A 21,457-nucleotide genomic window follows, 5' to 3' on the forward strand; every position below is an offset into this window, starting at 1 on the left:
CGTGCATACATTTTTGTGTATAGGTGGTCCCGGGGATTGAACCCACAACCTTGGCGTTACAAGCACCGTGCTCTACCAGCTGAGCTACAGAGGACCACATCTCTGTAGCTCTCAAATGTCTCTGTGGTCTGATTTGACAGGTGAATGTGCATCAGGGCTGAGAGACAAGCATGTGACAGACGAGATCTGTACTTGGTTTTTATTATGTTGAGATGTGAGAATCCCCTCTCACAAGCTGCACTGCTTAAAGGCAGTGTAAGAGACAGCTTAACCACCTTGTTGATGTTGGAGTAAGCATCTGGGTTACTTGTATTTACTATTTGGACCAAGTCATACACAGAAGAGGCTCCCAGGCGTTTTCCTGCCTGCTTTAAGCGCATCCATTCTGTCACAGTGGTATCTTTGTCAAGTTGCAAGGTGGCCTCATATTTCTTGAGAATGCTGCAAACTGTTGTGTTTCCAAAACTGTGGAGGTCTTGCATTTCCTGAGGCCATGTTGAAGGATCAAATACTAAGAAATGATCACATGACTTGAGGGAGTCATATCTGATTTCAAACTCTTCAATTAACCCCCTGAGTAAGTGTGTCTTGTCTCTGTCAGCATCAGCATTGGAAACAGTGTGTGCCCTGTGGCTTTCACCATCAAGCAGAAGTGTGAACTGTCCAATGGCCACCATGAGTTCATCCTTACATTCTCCAATGGTCAGCTTTTCCTTCTGAAACCTAATGGATGTGGTCTTCAAAATGTTGCAAATGTCAAGCATGTTTGACAGAAAGCACTGAAAACGCTCTGTGCAGAAATGCTGCAAGTCACTGTTATCGCTCGTAACCAGTTGCATTTAAATGGCTGGCAATATTCTTGATATTTTTAAGTGTTTCATGCCTCCATGCAGACCATCTGATATTATGAAACTTACCCAGTTTCACAAAGGAGATCCCATTTTCTTCACATAGCTTATTCAGTGCAGCAGTTTTTTTTGCTCCACCTTTTTGTAAATAAAACTGCAGCAGCTTGACCACAGAGCTATTAAATGTCTCACAGTAAGGAACGTTGCGATCAGCTGATTTCGCGCAATTCTCCAGTGTGTGTGCGGTGCACAGAATGTGCACAAGGGTGTCTCCAACCGCAGCAAGTTGCCAGAGTTTTGGCACAATGCCGTTGTAGATACCTACGTTAGCAGCAGCCCCATCTGTGCACACAGCGACCAACTTTGTTGTCCAGTCATCCAAGCCTGTGTCCTGGAAAAGTCTCACAAGTCCGTCTGTTATGGCCTGCGCCGTTCGGTCAGCACCCAATTCAATCAGTCCAATAAAGTCCGAAGTAAATTCTCCGTTGCTGGACACAGACACAATGTAAACGATTTCCTGCTAAGTTTTTGTGATGTCCTCAGATCCATCAAAAAGCAGCCCCCAAAATTCATCAGACTGCAAGTTGGCTCGTAACTCCCCGCTGATGGTGTGAGCGATGCTCTGCATGATCCGTGTGCCCACTTCACGTGAATGATATGCTGCACCTCCAACATTTACTCCTAGCCGCTTTAGTAAAGGAACATCCTCAGAATAGGAAGACATGGGACGTGCGTGTTTAGCTTTATGGAAGGCGAGGAGAAAAATATGAAACAGAGCTTGCCGCTGTTCTTCATTCAGCTTGTCTCGCCATCTGGCAAGTGGGCGACTGGACATTTATTCTCGGCTATTCTCGGCTAACCCCCTGAGTAAGACACACTTACTCAGGGGGTTAATTAGCAACGGCTTGTGCCATATTCGTGTGCTCCTTGCTCTTTTCATGTTTGTCAAATTAAGGATGGTTGAAATTCTTTGAGCCTTTATAAAATGCACCTGTTTTGTCTGCTAGATGTGAATTTGAGCGGCAAATCTTGCACCACATTTCAGTGCGCTCATCGTTAGCTTCAAGCCACTGCACATCTTGGAGACGCTTTTCCGAAAAAAGTATTTTCTTCGGCTCTGGCTCCAGTTGGCGTTTCTTTGTAGGTGGCGAAACGCCAAAGAAGCTGCTTAATGTCTGATGCTTTTTGGACATCCCTGCCAGTAGTTGACAAGCAACATGTCATGTGTAAGGTTAGATGAGAAGAACTGTCAAGTATGCAAAGGCGCGTAGTAACACAAGTGGCATTACACATTCCTGATTTTTGTCGCGCTTGCGTACCTGCGTACCAGTTATGTGCACCCCTGTTTATAAAGCCCTTTTTACACCAGCAGATGTCACAAAGTGCTATACAGAAACTCTTACCCTACTTATAACCTATTTTAGCCGTAACCCCTAATTCTAGGGTAGGGTAGCCTAGAACAGTTTTAGAAACTATTTTAGTAATAATATGATCTTAGTAAATACAATTATAGTATTAAATAGCGTTTTGATTATTATTATTATTATTTTTAATTATATGTATAATTGCAAGACAGAACACTTGATAAATAAGACACATTTGTTTTATTTTTCAAATGTGGTTTGAATTGGGTGACCTAGTAACCTCTGTGTGAAAGTCCAGAAATTGGCGTGGGGCAGGTTTGAGACTGATCTAATACACTTTATTTCTCAGCTGCCTCACCAACGTCTGTACGTGAATTAATAACTTTTAATTGCTAAATATGTCCTATAGATGGCAGCATAAGACAACGAAGCATCAGTTATAGGCTACAAGCAGCAATATGATTGACATAAAATATTATGCAACCAAATACTATATGTCCCATGATTTTCTAAGATGGTCACTCATTACTTTAGTTAGCTATATATCTCGTATTAGGCCTGTGATACTTTTGGAATAGCAATTAAATAGTGACTATAGCAGGTGTTGAACCCCGGGTAAATAATCACTAGTCAGATGCGCTAAGCTCAACCCTAGTTTACATGCATTATAGAAAATAATCTTAATATCTGATATTGGGAGTAAATAACCTCGGAATAGAAAAGACAAGAATGCATCTTACAGCCCGCCAATAAATTACATCAAATCAAATCAAACGTTATTTGTCACATACACGTGTTTAGCAGATGTTATAGCGGGTGTAGCGAAATGCTTGTGCTTCTAGCTCCGACAGTGCAGTAATATCTAACAAGTAATATCTAACAATGTCACAACATATACACACAAAATTAGTAAGGAATGGAATTTAAGAATATATACATATATGGATAAGCAATGACAGAGCGGCATGGACTAAGATACAGTAGTATATTATAGAATACAGTATATACATATGAGATGAGTAGTGCAAGATATGGAAACATTATTAAAGTGACTAGTGTTCCATTTCTTAAAGTGGCCAGTGATTTCAATAGGCAGCAGCAGCCTCTAATGTGCTAGTGATGGCTATTTATCAGTCTGATGGCCTTGAGATAGAAGCTGTTTTTCAGTCTCTCGGTCCCAGCTTTGATGCACCTGTACTGACCTCGCCTTCTGGATGATAGTGGGGTGAACAGGCAGTGGCTCGGGTGGTTGATGTCCTTGATGATATTTTTGGCCTTCCTGTGACATCGGGTGCTGTATGTGTCTTGGAGGGCGAGTAGTTTCCCCCCGATAATGCAACCCTCACGGTTAGCAAATGTACCTCAACATGCCCTTCGCTTGCGCTAGAAGGCAGAGTGCTCGCTGCTGGTTGATGAATCTGACAATGAATGTACTAGGAAAATACGTTTTTCTTGACCAGAGGTGACTAAATTAATGTTCAGGCTTATTTATAATCGTTATAGTAATGAAGTATAATTTCAAAACATGAGCATAAAACAGCTAATAATAAACATGAATCATCATTATATTATTTCACAGTCATCTGTTAAATGCGTTTTCAGTCGTTCCTCTTGCTTCAGCAGTGTGGAAAGGGACAGTAAAAAGTGTGTGCAGGAGTTTTCCTGTGAGGGGGAGTGGTGGTGTATCCAGGGAGAAAAATAAACTAAGCTTCTGAAATGTCATTCGTGGTCCTATGCCTCCATCTATTGGAATTATTTAGCAACTGCAGTAGTACTGAATAAAGTATATCCTTACTAAAGTAGTAATTACTCAGAATTGCAAAAAAAAATTCTAGTTCATTTTACCACTTACAAGAATAAAATAACAATTTATAGCATAGCACAATGAATCTGACATAAACCAAAAACAACATTCATTTTGTTAATGATAAAAAATAATTAAAAAACGATATATTTAGATGGGTGACATTATCTGCCAAAATAACAACTCGATCGAGCGTTCTTTTTGATTATTATTACTGTGTGAAACCTAGCAGTACTACTTATTTCTTTGAGAGTGAGGCAGATATATTATTACTGTGTAAAACCTAGCAGTACTACTTATTTCTCTGAGAGTGAGGCAGATATATTTTATGACTGTGTAAAACCTAGCAGTACTACTTATTTCTCTGAGAGTGAGGCAGATATGTAGTATTTAGCAAAAAACATGATTCTTGGTCTCTCTGAAATGAAACCATCAAGTGATAGATTTTAAACAAATACATGTCTTTCATTGAACAACCCCATACCATGATTAGATAGTGAAAAAACACACCAATCTCTTTCATAATTTCTTTAAACTATAAAAGCTAATTGACCAACATTTCTGAAAATGGATATATAGCGTTTTGGAATGAAACTCTTGTTTCCCCATCTGAGCTCAGAGTACATGAGAGACGTAATGTTTGTATCTGTTCTGTTGAAGCCCAATCAAGCAGGAGAGACCAGCCTCCCCTGTACCCAGCTGTGTGTCCATGAAGAGTGACCTGTCTATGAATCTTCCTATACTGTTTAGAGAGGGAGACTTTTCTACTGAACAAAGGTAAGAAGAACTCATGGGTCATGGTCAGTGAGTTAAACAACACTGTCTCTAGTCATTTCTCTTCTCCCATTTTCCCATTTATTTTTGTTGTTTTCATCATCCATAGGCTAAACGTTTTTTCCATTTTCATAGTCCTGAAACAAAATTAAACAAACACAACATTCCCTCCCTGTGTGTGTGTGTGTGTGTGTGTGTGTGTGTGTGTGTGTGCGCACTGGAGATGTAATCTATATCCTGATTGCCTAGTCACTTTTACCCCTACCTACAGTTGAAGTCGGAAGTTTACATACACTTACGTTGGAGTCATTAAACTCGTTTTTCAACCACTGCACAAATTTCTCGTTAACAAACTATAGTTTTGGCAAGTCGGTTAGGAAATCTACTTTGTGCATGACACAAGTAATTTTTCCAACAATTGTTTACAGACAGATTATTTCATTTATAATTCACTGTATCACAATTCCAGTGGGTCAGAAGTTTACTTAGCTTGGAAAATTCCAGAAAATGATGTCATGGCTTTAGAAGCTTCTGATAGGCTAATTGACATCATTTGAATCAATTGGAGGTGTACCTGTGGATGTATTTCAAGGCCTACCTTCAAACTCAGTGCCTCTTTGCTTGACATCATGGAAAAGTCAAAAGAAATCAGGCAAGACCTCAGAAAAAAAGGAGGAAACAGGTACAAAAGTATCTATATCCACAGTAAAAACTAGTCTTATATCGACATAACCTGAAAGGCCCCTCAGCAAGGAAGAAGCCATTGCTCCAAAACCGGCATAAAAAAGCAAGACTACGGTTTGCAACTGCACATGGGGACAAAGATTGTACTTTTTGGAGAAATGTCCTCTGGTCTGATGAAATAAAAATATAACTGTTTGGCTATAATGACCATTGTTATGTTTGGAGGAAAAAGGGGGTTGGCTTGCAAGCCAAAGAACACCATCCCAACCGTGAAGCACGGGGGTGGCAGCATCATGCTGTGGGGGTGCTTTGCTGCAGGAGGGACTGGTGCACTTCACAAAATAGATGGCATCAAGAAGAAGGAAAATGATGTGGATATATTGAAGCAACATCTCAGAAATAAATCATTCTCTCTACTATTATTCTGACATTTCACATTCTTAAGATAAAGTGGTGATCCTAGCTGACCTAAGAAAGGCATTTGTGAAAAACTGAGTTTAAATGTATTTGGCTAAGGTGTATGTAAACTTCCAACTTGAACTGTATGTAGGATCTTAATTTGTGCCAGTTTGCTACAGCAGGAAAATATTCCTGCAGCAACAGGAAATGTGGATCACAATTTATGTACATTTTTGTAAGGTTGATATATTCTTCATATTAAAAAATATAGTCTGAAACTTTAGAAGCCGTTTTAAACCTCAAATACATGTCCTGCATCGCATGGAAGTTATTCTGCAGTGGGGTGTGATCAAATTAAGATCCTACATCTTTTCTCAGAATTGTACTTGGTGATATGGTGCTGCTAGTGATAGACAACATTTAGAGACAGAATACAGACAGAGGAGTTTACACAAAGTTTACGTACAGCATTATACACACAGAGCTAGAGTGAGCATTGAGCTATAAGAGAATGAGCAGTGGATATACAAATGTATACAACAGGTGGGTCTAATCCTGAATGCTGATTGGTTAAAACCGCATTCCAGCCGGTGTCTATTCCACAAATTACCACCGGCTAAATCTATGACATTAAATGCCTATATATTCTGTTCCATCTGACTGTGCAATCCACTATCTCATCAGCCCAGCCAGGCAATTTATACACTTGATCTCCACTATAAAAAGCATCTAGACATTATCTCACATTTCTTTTAGACTAACATTTAGTTTTCAACAGCAGAGGTTTGTATAAACATTGCTGTCTGTCTCTCCGACATTTGCAACATTGTTTCAATATTCAAATTCGATCTCCAGCTGTCGCATAGTAATGAACGTGTCAGGAGTCGGGATGAGACAGACTGGCAGGCAGCTTTTCGCAACCAGTCGAAATCATGAATACAAAGAAATATCAATAGAAAACAGGTCAAACTAAACAGTGCAGCTAGTTTGCAGTTTTTTCATTTCACTTCACCAATTTGGACTATTTTGTGTATGTCCATTATTTGAAATCCAAATAAAAATCCATTTTAATTACAGGTTGTAATGCAACAAAATAGGAAAAATGCCAAGGGGGGTGAATACTTTTGCAAGGCACTGTATTTGCACAGTTTGCTTAATAAAACCCGTTCCAATATATCTTACAAACACCGGCTTCTCAGGCATTATCACTTAGATACAGTACAGTGGGTATACAGTTGATTTACTTAAATATATCTAAGAGAGATGAACAGAGTGCTAATGCAGTATAGTTCAGTTATTTAGTGTACAGTTCAGAGATGGCTTGATGTGGTGTGCAGCATAGAGTGTATAGTCCTTTAGTCTCTATGGGCCAGATGGTAGTGTACAGTTCAGAGATGGCTTGATGTGGTGTGCAGCATAGAGTGTATAGTCCTTTAGTCTCTATGGACCAGATGGTAGTGTACAGTTCAGAGATGGCTTGATGTGGTGTGCAGCATAGAGTGTATAGTCCTTTAGTCTCTATGGGCCAGATGGCCAGTTGGTGAGGGCTACAGCATGGGGAAAGAAACGGTTCAGATGGGGGTCTATAACATGCAATCACATAGGTTTACAGCAGCTGACAGTTGCAACATCATTGCCAATAATGCAAACTGCCTTGGTTTAGATAAAGACAAGCTCTGTACAGATGTAGGATCTTAATTTAATCAGCCTGTTGTAGGAGAACTAAAACGTGTTGTGTATGTAGGCTATAGCTGAGGTATAGACCTCAATCTGCATATCACTAACAAACCGCTATTATATATTATAACCTAGCCTACTTGACATAATATAAAATCTCTTACTTGTTGCAAAATAACTTTCGGAATGGATCAATGATTTCCCCTCAGATCAATAATGGCCGTTTTAGCCCTTCTGTCTACATTCTCAGATTGAAAGACAATAAATAGGCTACTTTTAATGAATAAAAATAAGTGTGAGACATGGCCTTGTGTTGCTGCACTGTCTATAACTACCTTAACAAACAGTGACTTATTATTATTATTGACAGTTAACATGGAGAAGAGATGTCACAGCCATTTGAGATGTGTATAAAAATAAATGTTTTTTTGTCTAAATGCTATATATCCATTGTTTAGCTGGAATGGGATGTTTGTATCCTGTATATTTGACTGTGATATGTGGTTGTCTCACCTAGATATCTTAAGATAAATGCACTTACAGATGCCATATCTTAATTTGACCCAGTTTCTCACAGCAGGAAAATAATCCTGCAGCAATAGGAAATGTAAATTATTATATGCATTGTAATTCATGAAAATTTTTTGTAGTGGTCGGTACATTTTTCATTAGGGCAAATCAAGTTTGACATTTTTAAAGTGGAAATTACAAACTCTAGAAGCCTTTTTAAAGCTTGAATACACTACATATAAAGTATAAAGTGACGTGGGAGGGCAAAAAAGCATCTAACGACGCACTTGGCTGTTCTACAAGTGGTCTGAGGCAGGTGTTAGAATATGAGCGTTTTCAAGTGCAACATTAATAACGATGGTTTTGGGAAACAGCTCAGAGATTTAACAAAGCTCCTACGAAGGTTCTAACGATTAACTTAGCCTTAAGATGATTTTGGGATACCAGGCCCTGGACAAAAACATCTGCTAAATTCAAATTTAAATGTTTTACATACAGATCTCATATTACTGGATTAATTTAGTGAGAAAACACAACAATTTCTTTAAACAATAGAAGCTAATTTACGAACGTTTCTGAAAAAATATATATAGCGTTTTGGAATGAAACTCTTCTCATGTTTTTTTTTTACAATTTTTAATATTGATGTTACAAATGTATCATGTTTACAGTTCTTTATAAAAAATGTAGTTATTTGTTACATTTGACTGTGTAAAAGCTAGCAGTACTACTTATTTCTCTGAGAGTGAGGCAGATGTACATTCAAGAATTAGTTGTCACTGTGTTACCCACAACCAACATACTGTATCTCTGTTTAGGGGTCAGTGGTCTAAAATGAGTCTGTCTGGGGAGAGAGAGGAGGGGGGCCCTGCCAACATGCTGTATCTCTGTTTAGGGGTTAGTGGTCTAAAATGAGTCTGTCTGGGGAGAGAGAGGAGGGGGTCCCTGCCAACATGCTGTATCTCTGTTTAGGGGTTAGTGGTCTAAAATGAGTCTGTCTGGGGAGAGAGAGGAGGGGGGCCCTGCCAACATGCTGTATCTCTGTTTAGGGGTTAGTGGTCTAAAATGAGTCTGTCTGGGGAGAGAGAGGAGGGGGGCCCTGCCAACATGCTGTATCTCTGTTTAGGGGTTAGTGGTCTAAAATGAGTCTGTCTGGGGAGAGAGAGGAGGGGGGCCCTGCCAACATGCTGTATCTCTGTTTAGGGGTTAGTGGTCTAAAATGAGTCTGTCTGGGGAGAGAGAGGAGGGGGTCCCTGCCAACATGCTGTATCTCTGTTTAGGGGTTAGTGGTCTAAAATGAGTCTGTCTGGGGAGAGAGAGGAGGGGGGCCCTGCCAACATGCTGTATCTCTGTTTAGGGGTTAGTGGTCTTAAATGAGTCTGTCTGGGGAGAGAGAGGAGGGGGGCCCTGCCAACATGCTGTATCTCTGTTTAGGGGTTAGTGGTCTAAAATGAGTCTGTCTGGGGAGAGAGGGGAGGGGGGCCCTGCCTCCAATTTTCTACTCTGAGACGCTTTGTGGATATGGACCCAGATCTCAAAATATTGTTTTAAAAAACAACAAAATTTTGTTTTACATAATAATTAAAAAATAATATTAATAATGTAAGCCACTGTAAAGACTTGGTTTAGTTTATTGTGTTGCTCTGCTCATGTCCGCGTTCTGGAACTGTCCACGTCCACGTACAGTTTGGCGCCAAGCATATTGTCCAGTTACGCGCAGAGTGGGCTGAGGTGATGTTGGGGAATAACGACGGAGTTCGTTACAGTGTTGAGACACCGAAGTTTATTGTTCAATTTGGTTTTTTGCGTAATGGTCAGTGACAGTATGAGTGTAGCCAGATCCTTTTCACTCGCTATCCTTGTTTCATCTTCTGGTTCACCGGATTCGTCATCATCCTCGAGGGACAGATGAACGACCTGCTAGCTATCCAAGCTAGTCGGTACAGCTAGCTAAGCTAGCTACTCTACCAGCAGCATCCTAGTTATCCTAGCTACCACTACATCATCACCGGCTGCCTGCATTTCTTGTGGACCGATGGAGCTCCCGGGTTGTTTCTTCCACCTGTTAAATACCGTGGAGGGCTTCTCCCTCTCTCGTTGACGGATGCTGGCTACCTACCATCCCTCTGTCCGGTTCTCCTCTCTTCACTAGATGGACGGTAACTTTAGTGTTCAACCCCTCCGTGTCCAATGACTGAACTTTTGAATATTAGTTTATTTCGGATAAAATTAGTTAATTGCATCCGCCATGGAGCCCAGTTTCATAATATTACCTTCTGTCCCTGGTTATGAAGTAATCGCCAAAAAAACAGGCCTTATGTTTGGGCATTTTTCACCCTACCAGCTCCTATTAGTTCTATTGAGCTCCGTGACACCGACTATTCATTAACAAGGTTACGGCTACTTGGTGAGCGTTAACACTGTAGGTTTACCTCAGGTAACTTATTATTAACAAGGTTACGGCTACTTGGTGAGCGTTAACCCTGTAGGTTTACCTCAGGAAACTTATTATTAACAAGGTTACGGCTACTTGGTGAGCGCGCACACTGTTCACCTAAGTACATGTTGTAGTCACCAATAGTGAGGTGAGACACAGTTTATGAGGCGATGGCTGGCGCAAAGCCATCAAACATTAAACATTTTCTGGTCATGGTTAACCATATTTATTTTAAGAAAAAAGTGTACAATCTAAACAAAACGCAAGTCCCTGTCCCAGGGGCGGCCTGTTCAATAGGGCGATATGGGCGACGCACTGCCAAACGGGAAAAGGAAGGGATTTTTTTTCTAATCAATTATATCACGGCAACAGTAGTTATCAGTGTTGTAATCTATACGTCTGATCTGCCACAGTGCCACACTGCCACTAAATGTCGAATCAGGCTAAAGTCGTGCTTCAAATGGCTCCCCCCCTTTTGGGGCGATTTCAGTCAGGTTGAAAATCGCCCAGAAGTCTGTAATAGACTCCCATGTAAAATCAATTTTTTTCAAATTTCAGAGCCTTCAATACAATCTCAATGGGTGTCTGTGGGCTTGCACTTACGCGCTTTCGTCATACGTTACGTAACCATGAACGTAACTGAGAAAAGAGTGGATTGTTTGAAAGAAGTTCCTTTTTGTCGGCGAACAAATGAAGATAAATTGGCAACGAAACAATTAGGACCTCCCAGACCAAATGTAATAATTCAACAGGTTTCTACTAAAGGCGGAAAGTCCTACACCCGAGGATTTTCCAAAAATTGGTACGAACGAAAAAAGACATTGCCACTCACTCAACTGGATGACGAGGGATACAGGCTAGCTGTCCGCCGCCACAACGATGAGGTTAGTGTTGATAATCACAAGTTTACTGGATGTGGATATGGTGTAATAAAGGCAGTTTATTCAGAGGTAAATATATCTGGAATCGCGTTCACGGACCCGTTCGTCAAACTCTTAGGGAGCTATAAATTAAGCCCCATTACTTACCATATCAGATAAGAGAAATTGCTGCAGCTACATATATTTTACATCCTGGCCCTACATAGTTCACTATTTGCATCACTTACCAAAATATTACATGTGGTCATATATGCTTGGAAAGTGGAGATGCCATAGAACGTCAAAAAAGTAAACATTGCTCGAGACACATTGCCGTTTTGGAGAAGACATCGCGTTTGCTATCGAAGAGATTTGTTGTGGCAAATGAACTTGGGCTGGGAATTTCCAGGAACCTCACGATAAGATATATGCATCAGCATTGCGAGTCTCATGATTCTATACGTATTGCGATTCGATACTGTGATTTTATTGCGCACCATATGTCTGTTGCAGAGGGATCAGAAAGCCATGAGAACGAGTTTTGATCAGTCATGGAAATAAAAGTGCTGAAAACAAATTGGCTCCCAATGTGAAAAGATTGACAACAAGCTATGAAGGAACAATAATGGTGTTTTGGTGCAGGTACAGCCAACTAGCGCTAAAATATTGCGATATTGTCAATACAGTATATCGTAAAGTATCACTATGTAACTCGATTTCTTTCACCCCAATCCCTCAAATTAACGGTAAATAACTGAATTGTTTGCCCCACATTTAGCTAAGATGATTAGCTAGCCAGCTAAAATGTTTTATTTAGTTAGCAGTCGCATCTACAATAGTTTACTGTCAATAACATGTCTCCAAAAATGACGTGGTGTCTCCAATTGTGTTGACATTTTACAATTGCAATGCGCATCCATGAGTATCCACTTTCTGTAGCTCAGCTGGTAGAGCATGGTGCTTGTAACGCCAAGGTAGTGGGTTCGATCCCCGGGACCACCCATACACAAAAATGTATGCAGGCATGACTGTAAGTCGCTTTGGATAAAAGCGTCTGCTAAATGGCATATTATTATTATTATCTGAAGAGAGCCCCGAAACATTGTGTGCAGACATTTTATGCAATAAATGAAGTAGGTTCAATCTAGTAGTTCTGATCTTCTGATTGGTCCTGATGAGTTGGGCGAGGTCCCCTGCAGGCTACTGTCACTGTTGCATTGGCTCTGAGTCGGGTTCTCTGTCTTCAAATGTTCAGCCTAAGAGAGGGGATTTTTGTGTGTGTGTGTGTGTGTGTGTGTGTTTAACAGTGATGATTTGTGTGTGTGTGTGTTTAACAGTGATGATGTGTGTGTGTGTGTGTTTGTGTGTGTGTGTGTCCTCAGAGCAAGAACTCGTGAGTTGGAAGAACTGAGAGGCCTATGGCGTGGGTGTTGTCCTTGGCCACCTGCTGACAAGGCTGACAAGATAGGACCCTTTTGTCCATTGTTATTGGATAGGAACAGAACTTATAACCAGCTCCTGACCTAAATAGATCTTAGCACAACATTTTACTCAACATATCATATTCCATATTCACTATAACAAATATATTTACTACGACATTAGCAAGAACCGCCACATCCTCAGCCGGCTAATCCAGTGTGTGAAGTTTTGCGGAGTGTTTGAGTTAGCTTTGCGAGGCAAAGATGAAACTGAGGGCTCCACCAACCCTGGTAAGCCAACACTTTTGAGATCAGTCAATAAATGCTTCTGGTATTGACTTATATGCTGCCCCTGTCTTCATGTTGTTGCTGGACATATCTTTTTTTAAATGTGTGTAGGTCACCTAAATCATCAGAAAAATTGCCCCTCCTGAGAATTTTTTCAGGAGCCGCCACTGCCCTGTCCTCTTTTTCAAGATGTGGCCGATTTAAACAGCCAGAAGACATTTTTAAATTAAGAAATAACAATTTTTTTGATGACTTGTTCTTTCTAAATGGCTGCTGGGTAATTTGATATGCATTGAAATCTTTGTTCGTAGGCATCAAATTGAGCGAATGCTGCGCAGGTTCACTGAGTTTCAAACCAAATGGGTATAATGGGGTGATTGTTGTCTAATCTGGTGGTCTAGCTAATGGATTTGTAGATCTGACGCAGTTGCTACCTCAGATTATGAGCCTAGCAAGTGTCATGAAGTGTCAGGTCTACCGAGTGGCGCAGTGGTCTAAGGCACTAGAGATCCTGGTTCGAATCCAGTTTCTGTCGTAGCCGGCCGCGACCGGGAGACCCATGGGGCGGCGCACAATTGGCCCAGGGTAGGGGAGGGAGTGGCCGGCAGGGATGTAGCTCAGTTGGTAGAGCATGGCGTTTGCAACGCCACGGTTGTGGGTTCGCATCCCACTGGGGGCCAGTATGAAAAAATTATTAAATAATGTATGCACTCACTAACTGTAAGTCGCTCTGGATAAAAGCGTCTGCTAAATGACTAAAATGTAATGAATGAGTTATGTAGTGGCCGCAAGGAGGAGCAAGAATGCCATAAACCCATACTGTTTCTTGCCATATAAACCCTAAACCTAACAATCAATCAAATGTATTTATAAAGCCCTTTTTACACCAGCAGATGTCACAAAGTGCTATACAGAAACTCACAAAGTGCTATAAAGAAAAATACACTTTATTTCTCAGCTGCCTCACCAAATACTATATGTCCCATGATTTTCTAAATTTTACATTTAAATAATTTAGCAGACGCTCTTATCCAGAGCGACTTACAGGAGCAATTAGGGTTAAGTGTCTTGCTCAAGGGCACATCGATAGATTTTTCACCTAGTCAGCTCAGGGATTAGAACCAGCGACCTTTCGGTTACTGGCACAACGCTCTTACCCACTAAGCTACCTGCCGCCCCAAAATGGTCACCCATTACTTTAGTTAGCTATATATCTCGTATTAGGCCTGTGATGCTTTTGGAAGAGCAACAAAATAGTGACTATAGCAGGTGTTGAACCCAGGGTACTAGTCAGATGTACTAACCTCAACCCTAGTTTACATGCGTTATAGAAAATAATCTTAATATCTGATATTGGGAGTAAATAACCTCGGAATAGAAAAGACAAGAGTGCATCTTCCAGCCCGCCAATAAATTACATCAAATCAAATGTTATTTGTCACATACACGTTTTTAGCAGATGTTATAGCGGGTGTAGCGAAATGCTTGTGCTTCTAGTTCCGACAGTGCAGTAATATCTAACAAGTAATATCTAAAAATTTCACAACATATACCCAATACACACAAAACTAGTAAGGAATGGAATTTAAGAATATATACATATATGGACAAGCAATGACAGAGCGGCATGGACTAAGATACAGTAGTATATTATAGAATACAGTATATACATATGAGATGAGTAGTGCAAGATATGTAAACATTATTAAAGTGACTAGTGTTCCCTTTCTTAAAGTGGCCAGTGATTTCAATAGGCAGCAGCAGCCTCTAATGTGCTAGTGATGGCTAATTAACAGTCTGATGGCCTTGAGATAGAAGCTGTTTTTCATTCTCTCAGTCCCAGCTTTGATGCACCTGTACTGACCTCGCTATTGGATGATAGCGGGGTGAACAGGCAGTGGCTCGGGTGGTTGATGAATCTGACTATGAATGAATGTACTAGGAAAATACGTTTTTCTCGACCAGAGGTGACTAAATTAATGTTCAGGCTTATTGCGTTAGCAGTGTGGAAAGGGACAGTAAAAAGCGTGTGCAGGAGATTTCCTGTGAGGGGGAGTGGTGGTGTATCCAGGGAGAAAACTAAACTAACCTTCTGAAATGTCATTTGTGGTCTTATGCTGCATTCTATTGGAATTATTTAGCAACTGCAGTATTACTGAATGAAGTGTATATCCTTATTAAAGTAGTAATTACTCAGAATTGCAAAATATGACATTTTCTAGTTCATTTTACCACTTACAACAATAAAATAACAATTTATAGCATAGCACAATGAAACTGACATAAACCAAAAACAACATACATTTAGTTAATTATAAAAAAACAAAAAAAAACAATGTATTTAGATGGGTGACATTATCTGCCAAAGTAACACCTCGATCAAGCGTTCTTTTTGATTATTATTACTGTGTAAAACCTAGCAGTACTACTTATTTCTCTGAGAGTGAGGCAGATATATATATTATTACTGTGTAAAACCTAGCAGTAATACTTATTTCTCTGAGAGTGAGGCAGATATATATTATTACTATGTAAAACCTAGCAGTACTACTTATTTCTCTGAGAGTTAGGCAGATATATATATTATTACTGTGTAAAACCTAGCAGTACTACTTATTTCTCTGAGAGTGAGGCAGATATATTATTACTGTGTAAAACCTAGTAGTACTACTTATTTCTCTGAGAGTGAGGCAGATATATTATTACTGTGTAAAACCTAGCAGTACTACTTATTTCTCTGAGAGTGAGGCAGATATATTACTACTGTGTAAAACCTAGCAGTACTACTTATTTCTCTGAGAGTGAGGCAGATATATAGCATTTTGCAAAAAAACATGATTATTTGTCTCTCTGAAATGAAACCATCAAGTGATAGAGTTTAAACAAATACATGTCTGTCATTGAACAACCCCATGCCATGATTAGATAGTGAAAAAACACACCAATCTCTTTCATAATTTCTTTAAACTATAAAAGCTAATTGACCAACATTTCTGAAAATGGATATATAGCGTTTTGGAATGAAACTCTTCTCATGTTTCCCCATCTGAGCTCAGAGTAGATGAGAGACGTAATGTTTGTCTCTGTTGTGTTGAAGCCCAATCAAGCAGGAGAGACCAGCCTCCCCTGTACCCAGCTGTGTGTCCATGAAGAGTGACTGGTCTATGGACTTTCCTATATTCTTCAGAGAGGGAGACTTTTCTAGTGAACAAAGGTAAGAAGAACTCATGGGTCATGGTCAGTGAGTTAAACAACACTGTCTCTAGTCATTTGTCCTCTCCCATTTTCCCATTTATTTTGGTTGTTTTCATAATCCATAGGCTAAACCTTTTTTCCATTTTCATAGTCCTGAATCAATATTAAACTAACACAACATTCCCTCCCTGTGTGTGTGTGTGTGTGTGTGTGTGTGTGTGTGTGTGTGTATGTGTGTGTGTGTGTGTGTGTGTGTGTGTGTGTGTGTGTGTGTGTGCACTCCCTGGATGAGGAGATGTAATCTCATGTTTTGTCCCCAGAAACCAACAGGAGAGATCAGAGTCAGAGATTCTCAGTGGTCAGTCTTCCCAGAGTCATCAAACAGACCTGACCTCCATATTCAGTGTATGTGGTCCTGTTATGTACATTTGTTTTTGTTTACCTGAAGTAAAGTTGATCTGTCAATCATTCATTCATGTGTTAATGAGAAAGCATTTAGTCTCTTGCTTAACTGATTTACTTGATTTATTTCAGTTGCTTGAAGAGAATATTATGACATTTGTGAAGAAGGAGCTGAAGATGTTCAATAGGATTCTTAGTCCAGAACTCCCAGAAGGCTTTGAGAGTCAGAAGCAGGATAAGGAAGTGGTGGATGCTGAAGATGAGAAGCAGGAGAGCAGTGCCAGAGAGGGGGCTCTGAAGATCACACTGCACGTCCTGAGGAAAATGAACCAGAAGGAGCTTGCTGACACACTGGAGAAAAGTAAGAGCTGTCTGCCTCATGTTGAATGCTGTTTTATAACAAACATTTAAAAGCTGTAGCTAAAGTACATCTAAAGTAGCTGTGTAACTCAATGATATTGTAGCAGCCTTAACACAACACCTAGTGACCTCATCAAGTAGCAGAAGGGATGTGTTGTGTTGATTCATTTAGACAGAGGAGAGAGAGAGAGAGAGAGAGAGAGAGAGAGAGAGAGAGAGAGAGAGAGAGAGAGAGAGAGAGAGAGAGAGAGAGAAGAGGAGAGACAGAGATAGAGAGAGTGTCACACCAGTCTGTAATGCATTATGAAAACATTTATACAGTCAGTTAAGAGAATAAATTATTTTTATTTAAAATGTTATAACAGTCCTACAATACTGTAGGCATTAAAACAGACGTAATATTAATATCCTCTGTGTTATGTCTTCATTCAGATGAGCTTGCTGTGATTTGCCAACATGAACTCAAATCTAATCTAAAGAAGAAGTTTCAATGTGTATTTGAGGGGATCGCTAAACAAGGAAACCCAACACTTCTCAATAAAATCTACACAGAGCTCTACATCACAGAGGGTGGAACAGGAGAGGTCAATAATGAACATGAGCTGAGACAGATTGAGACAACAACCAGGAAACAAGCAAGACCAGAGTCTGCAATCAAATGTAACGACATCTTCAAACCCTTAACTGGACAAGACAAACTTATCAGAACTGTGCTGACAAAGGGAGTCGCTGGCATTGGAAAAACAGTCTCTGTGCAGAAGTTCATTCTGGACTGGGCTGAAGGAAAAGCAAATCAGGATGTCCAATTTGTATTTTGTTTCCCTTTTCGGGAGCTGAATTTGATGAAAAAGGAAAAACACACTTTCATTGAACTTCTCCATCACTTCTCAATGGAATCCAAAGAATCAAGAATCTCCAACTACGACAAGTACAAAGTTCTGTTCATCTTTGATGGTCTGGATGAGTGCCGACTGCCCCTAGACTTCCAGAAGAACAAGATTTGTTGTGACATCACAAAGTCAACCTCAGTGGATGTTCTGCTGACAAATCTCATCAAGGGAAATCTGCTTCCCTCTGCTCTCCTCTGGATAACTACCCGACCTGCAGCAGCCAATAAGATCCCTTCAGGGTGTGTTGACCAGGTGACAGAGGTACGAGGTTTCAATGACCCACAGAAGGAGGAGTACTTAAGGAAGAGATTCAGTGATCAGGACCTGGCCAGCAGAATCATCTCACACATAAAGACATCAAGGAGCCTCCACATCATGTGCCACATTCCAGTCTTCTGTTGGATTTCTGCAACAGTCCTTGAACACATGTTGAGTACAGACAAGACAGAAGAGATGCCCAAGACTCTGACTGAGATGTACTCACACCTTGTGGAGTTTCATACCAAACAGATGAATGAAAAGTATCTTGGGAAAGAAGAGACAGGTCCACACTGGAATAAAGAGAGCATTCTGTCACTGGGAAAACTGGCTTTTCAACAGCTTGTTGAGGGCAATCTGATTTTCTATGAAGAGGACCTGAAAGAGGCTGGCATTGATGTCAATGAAGCCTCAGTGTACTCAGGATTGTGCACACAGCTCTTTAAAGAGGAATGTGGCCTGTACCAGGACAAGGTGTACTGCTTCGTGCATCTGAGCATTCAGGAGTTTCTGGCTGCTGTATATGTGTTCCTCTCATTCATCAACAACAATGAGAATCTAATGGCCAAACCTCAATCAACGTCCAGCAACTTTTCTGTGAGGATCAGACAGAAGCGTAAAGTTACTGTCTACAAGAGTGCTGTGGATAAAGCCTTACAAAGTGAGATGGGAAACCTGGACCTTTTCCTCCGCTTCCTTCTGGGCCTCTCACTGGAGTCCAATCAGAAGCACTTACGAACTCTACTGACAAAGACAAGAAGCAGCTCACAGAGCCATGAAGAAACAGTCAAGTACATCAAGGAGAAGATCAGGAAGAATCCCTCTCCAGAGAGGTGCATCAATCTGTTCCACTGTCTGAATGAACTGAATGACCATTCTCTAGTGGAGGAGATCCAAATCTACCTGAGCTCAGGAAGTCTCTCAGAAGCCAAACTGTCACCTGCACAGTGGTCAGCTCTGGTCTTTGTGTTGCTGACTTCAGAAAAGGAGCTGGATGTGTTTGACCTGAAGAAATACTCCAGATCAGAGGAAGGTCTTCTGAGGCTGCTGCCAGTGGTCAAAGCCTCCAGAGCTAATCTGTGAGTACATAAAATGACATTTAAGAACTAATCAACAGGAAGAAATATTATGTTTAGAGTAAAATATGTATTATAATATGTATATAATATTCTATTGAAAAACATATTGAATCACTGCATTGATGTTCACATTAGTATAACATTATGACCATACAATTCTAGGAGACGGAAGATGAATCTATATGTTGTTTAAGAGAATAAACCAAATGCATCTGCCATTGTCCTTCTACACTACTGGTGTTAAATTAACAGTGTGTTTGTGAAATCATGATGATCTCTCTGTCAGGCTGTCAGGCTGTGGACTCACAGAGGAAGGCTGTGCTTCTCTGGTCTCAGCTCTGGGGTCAAACCCATCACACCTGAGAGAGCTGGATCTGAGTAACAATGACCTGAAGGATTCAGGAGTGAAGCTGCTCTCTGCTGTCCTGGGGAATCCCCACTGTAAACTGGAGACTCTGAGGTCAGTATTCCTGTAGTTGGTCAACAAGTGGTAACTGTTCACCAGATCCACATGTGTTTACCAGGCACACATAGTCCACACCATATGTGTTTGGACAGTGAAGCTTACAGTTTTACATTTGGTGCTATGCTCCATCATTTGGGATTTGAGATATAATGTTTCATATTAGGTGACAGTATATAATGTCACCTTTTATTTGAGGCTATTCGTACATATCTGTTTAGAAATGAAAGCACTTTATGTGTCTAGTTCTCCCATTTGAAAAAGTCGTAATAATTTGGACATATTCACTTATATTGTATTAAAGTAGTCATGAGTTTAGTGTTTGGTCCCATATTCCTTACCCACAGTGATTACATCAAGCTTGAATTTCTACAAACTTGTTGATTGCATTTGCAGTTTGTTTCAGTTGTGTTTTGGATGATGTTTTTCCCAATAGAAACTGAATGGTGAATAATGTCCTGTCATTTTGGAGTCACTTCACTTGTATTGTCAGTAAGAATAGAAGATGTTTCTGAACACTTTTACATTCATGTGGATGCTACCATGATTATGAATAATCAAGAATGAATCGTGAATGATGATGAAAGAGAAAGTTACAGAGGAACAAGGATCATACCCCCTCTGTTATTGGTAATGGTGAGAGGTTAACATGTTTTGTTGTAACCTCTGTAACTTTCTCACTCATTATTATTCATGATTCATTCATGATTTTTCTCAATCATGGCATCATCAGGATTAATTTAGTAGTGTTTAGAAACATGTTATCTACTCACTTAGACAGAAAATTACTCCAGTCATCATCCACCATTCAGTTACTATTGGGCAAAACATAACCCAAAACACAACCAAAACAAACTGCAAATGCAACCAACGAGTTTGGGACCAAATACTAAACTTTTGACTACTTTAATACACTAGAAGAATTCTTCAAATTGGGGACTAGATACATGAAGTGGTTTTCTAAATGGTGAAACAGATATGTATGAAAATACCCTAAAATAAAAGGTGACATTATATACTGTCACCTCATATGAAACATTTGATCTCAAACCCAAAATGCTGGAGAATAGAGCCACATTTAAAATGTTAGCGTCACTGTCAAACTAGATATGATGTGGACTGTATACTCAATACAATCTAAATCTGATACCTCACTGTCTGTCTTTTGACTGATACTGCTTTTTAAACTGCTCTGATCAGTCTACTCAAATATTTGTACTATACATTTTTCTATCTACACGCAATTTTATGATAATTTCTAGTAATGATACATTCATTCATTTATTAATAGATATGGCAGGTTTCAGGACACTGATGTATTTTAATATGTTGAATGAAATATACTGCCACTATTTTCACCACCAAAGAATAGCAGTGTGGTTTTAATATGATTTGACTCTTTGCAGGCTGTCAGGCTGTCTAGTCACAGAGGAAGGCTGTGCTTCTCTGGTCTCAGCTCTGAAGTCAAACCCCTCACACCTGAGAGAGCTGGACCTGAGCTACAATCACCCAGGAGACTCAGGAGTCAGACTGCTCTCTGCTGGACTGGAGGATCCACACTGCAGACTGGAGAAACTCAAGTATGTAGAGGGTTTATGTCAATGTTCATATCAGACATGTTGGAGTTATCAGGCTAGTTAAGACAAACATTCTGACCACCACTTGGACTAAGTTATATAAAGACTGTGTGTGTGTGTGTGTGTGTGTGTGTGTGTGTGTGTGTGTGTGTGTGTGTGTGTGTGTG

The 21,457-nt window shown here is 40.2% G+C and overlaps 1 protein-coding gene across 1 annotated transcript; it reads left to right on the forward strand.

Annotated features, from left to right (window-relative positions):
* Window positions 1-16,758: 16,758 nt before the first annotated feature.
* Window positions 16,759-19,254, forward strand: LOC311150754 (NLR family CARD domain-containing protein 3-like; the record flags this gene model as incomplete). Its single annotated transcript, XM_084188278.1, has 2 exons — window positions 16,759-17,024; window positions 17,456-19,254. The coding sequence occupies exons 1-2, from the start codon at window positions 16,814-16,816 to the stop codon at window positions 19,252-19,254; spliced, it is 2,010 nt and encodes a 669-aa protein (XP_084044404.1). The 5' UTR covers window positions 16,759-16,813.
* Between the last annotated feature and the right edge of the window lie 2,203 nt (window positions 19,255-21,457).

The sequence above is a fragment of the Coregonus lavaretus genome (genome assembly GCF_964263955.1).
Source record: "Coregonus lavaretus genome assembly, chromosome: 2".
NCBI classification, from domain to species: Eukaryota; Metazoa; Chordata; class Actinopteri; order Salmoniformes; family Salmonidae; genus Coregonus; species Coregonus lavaretus.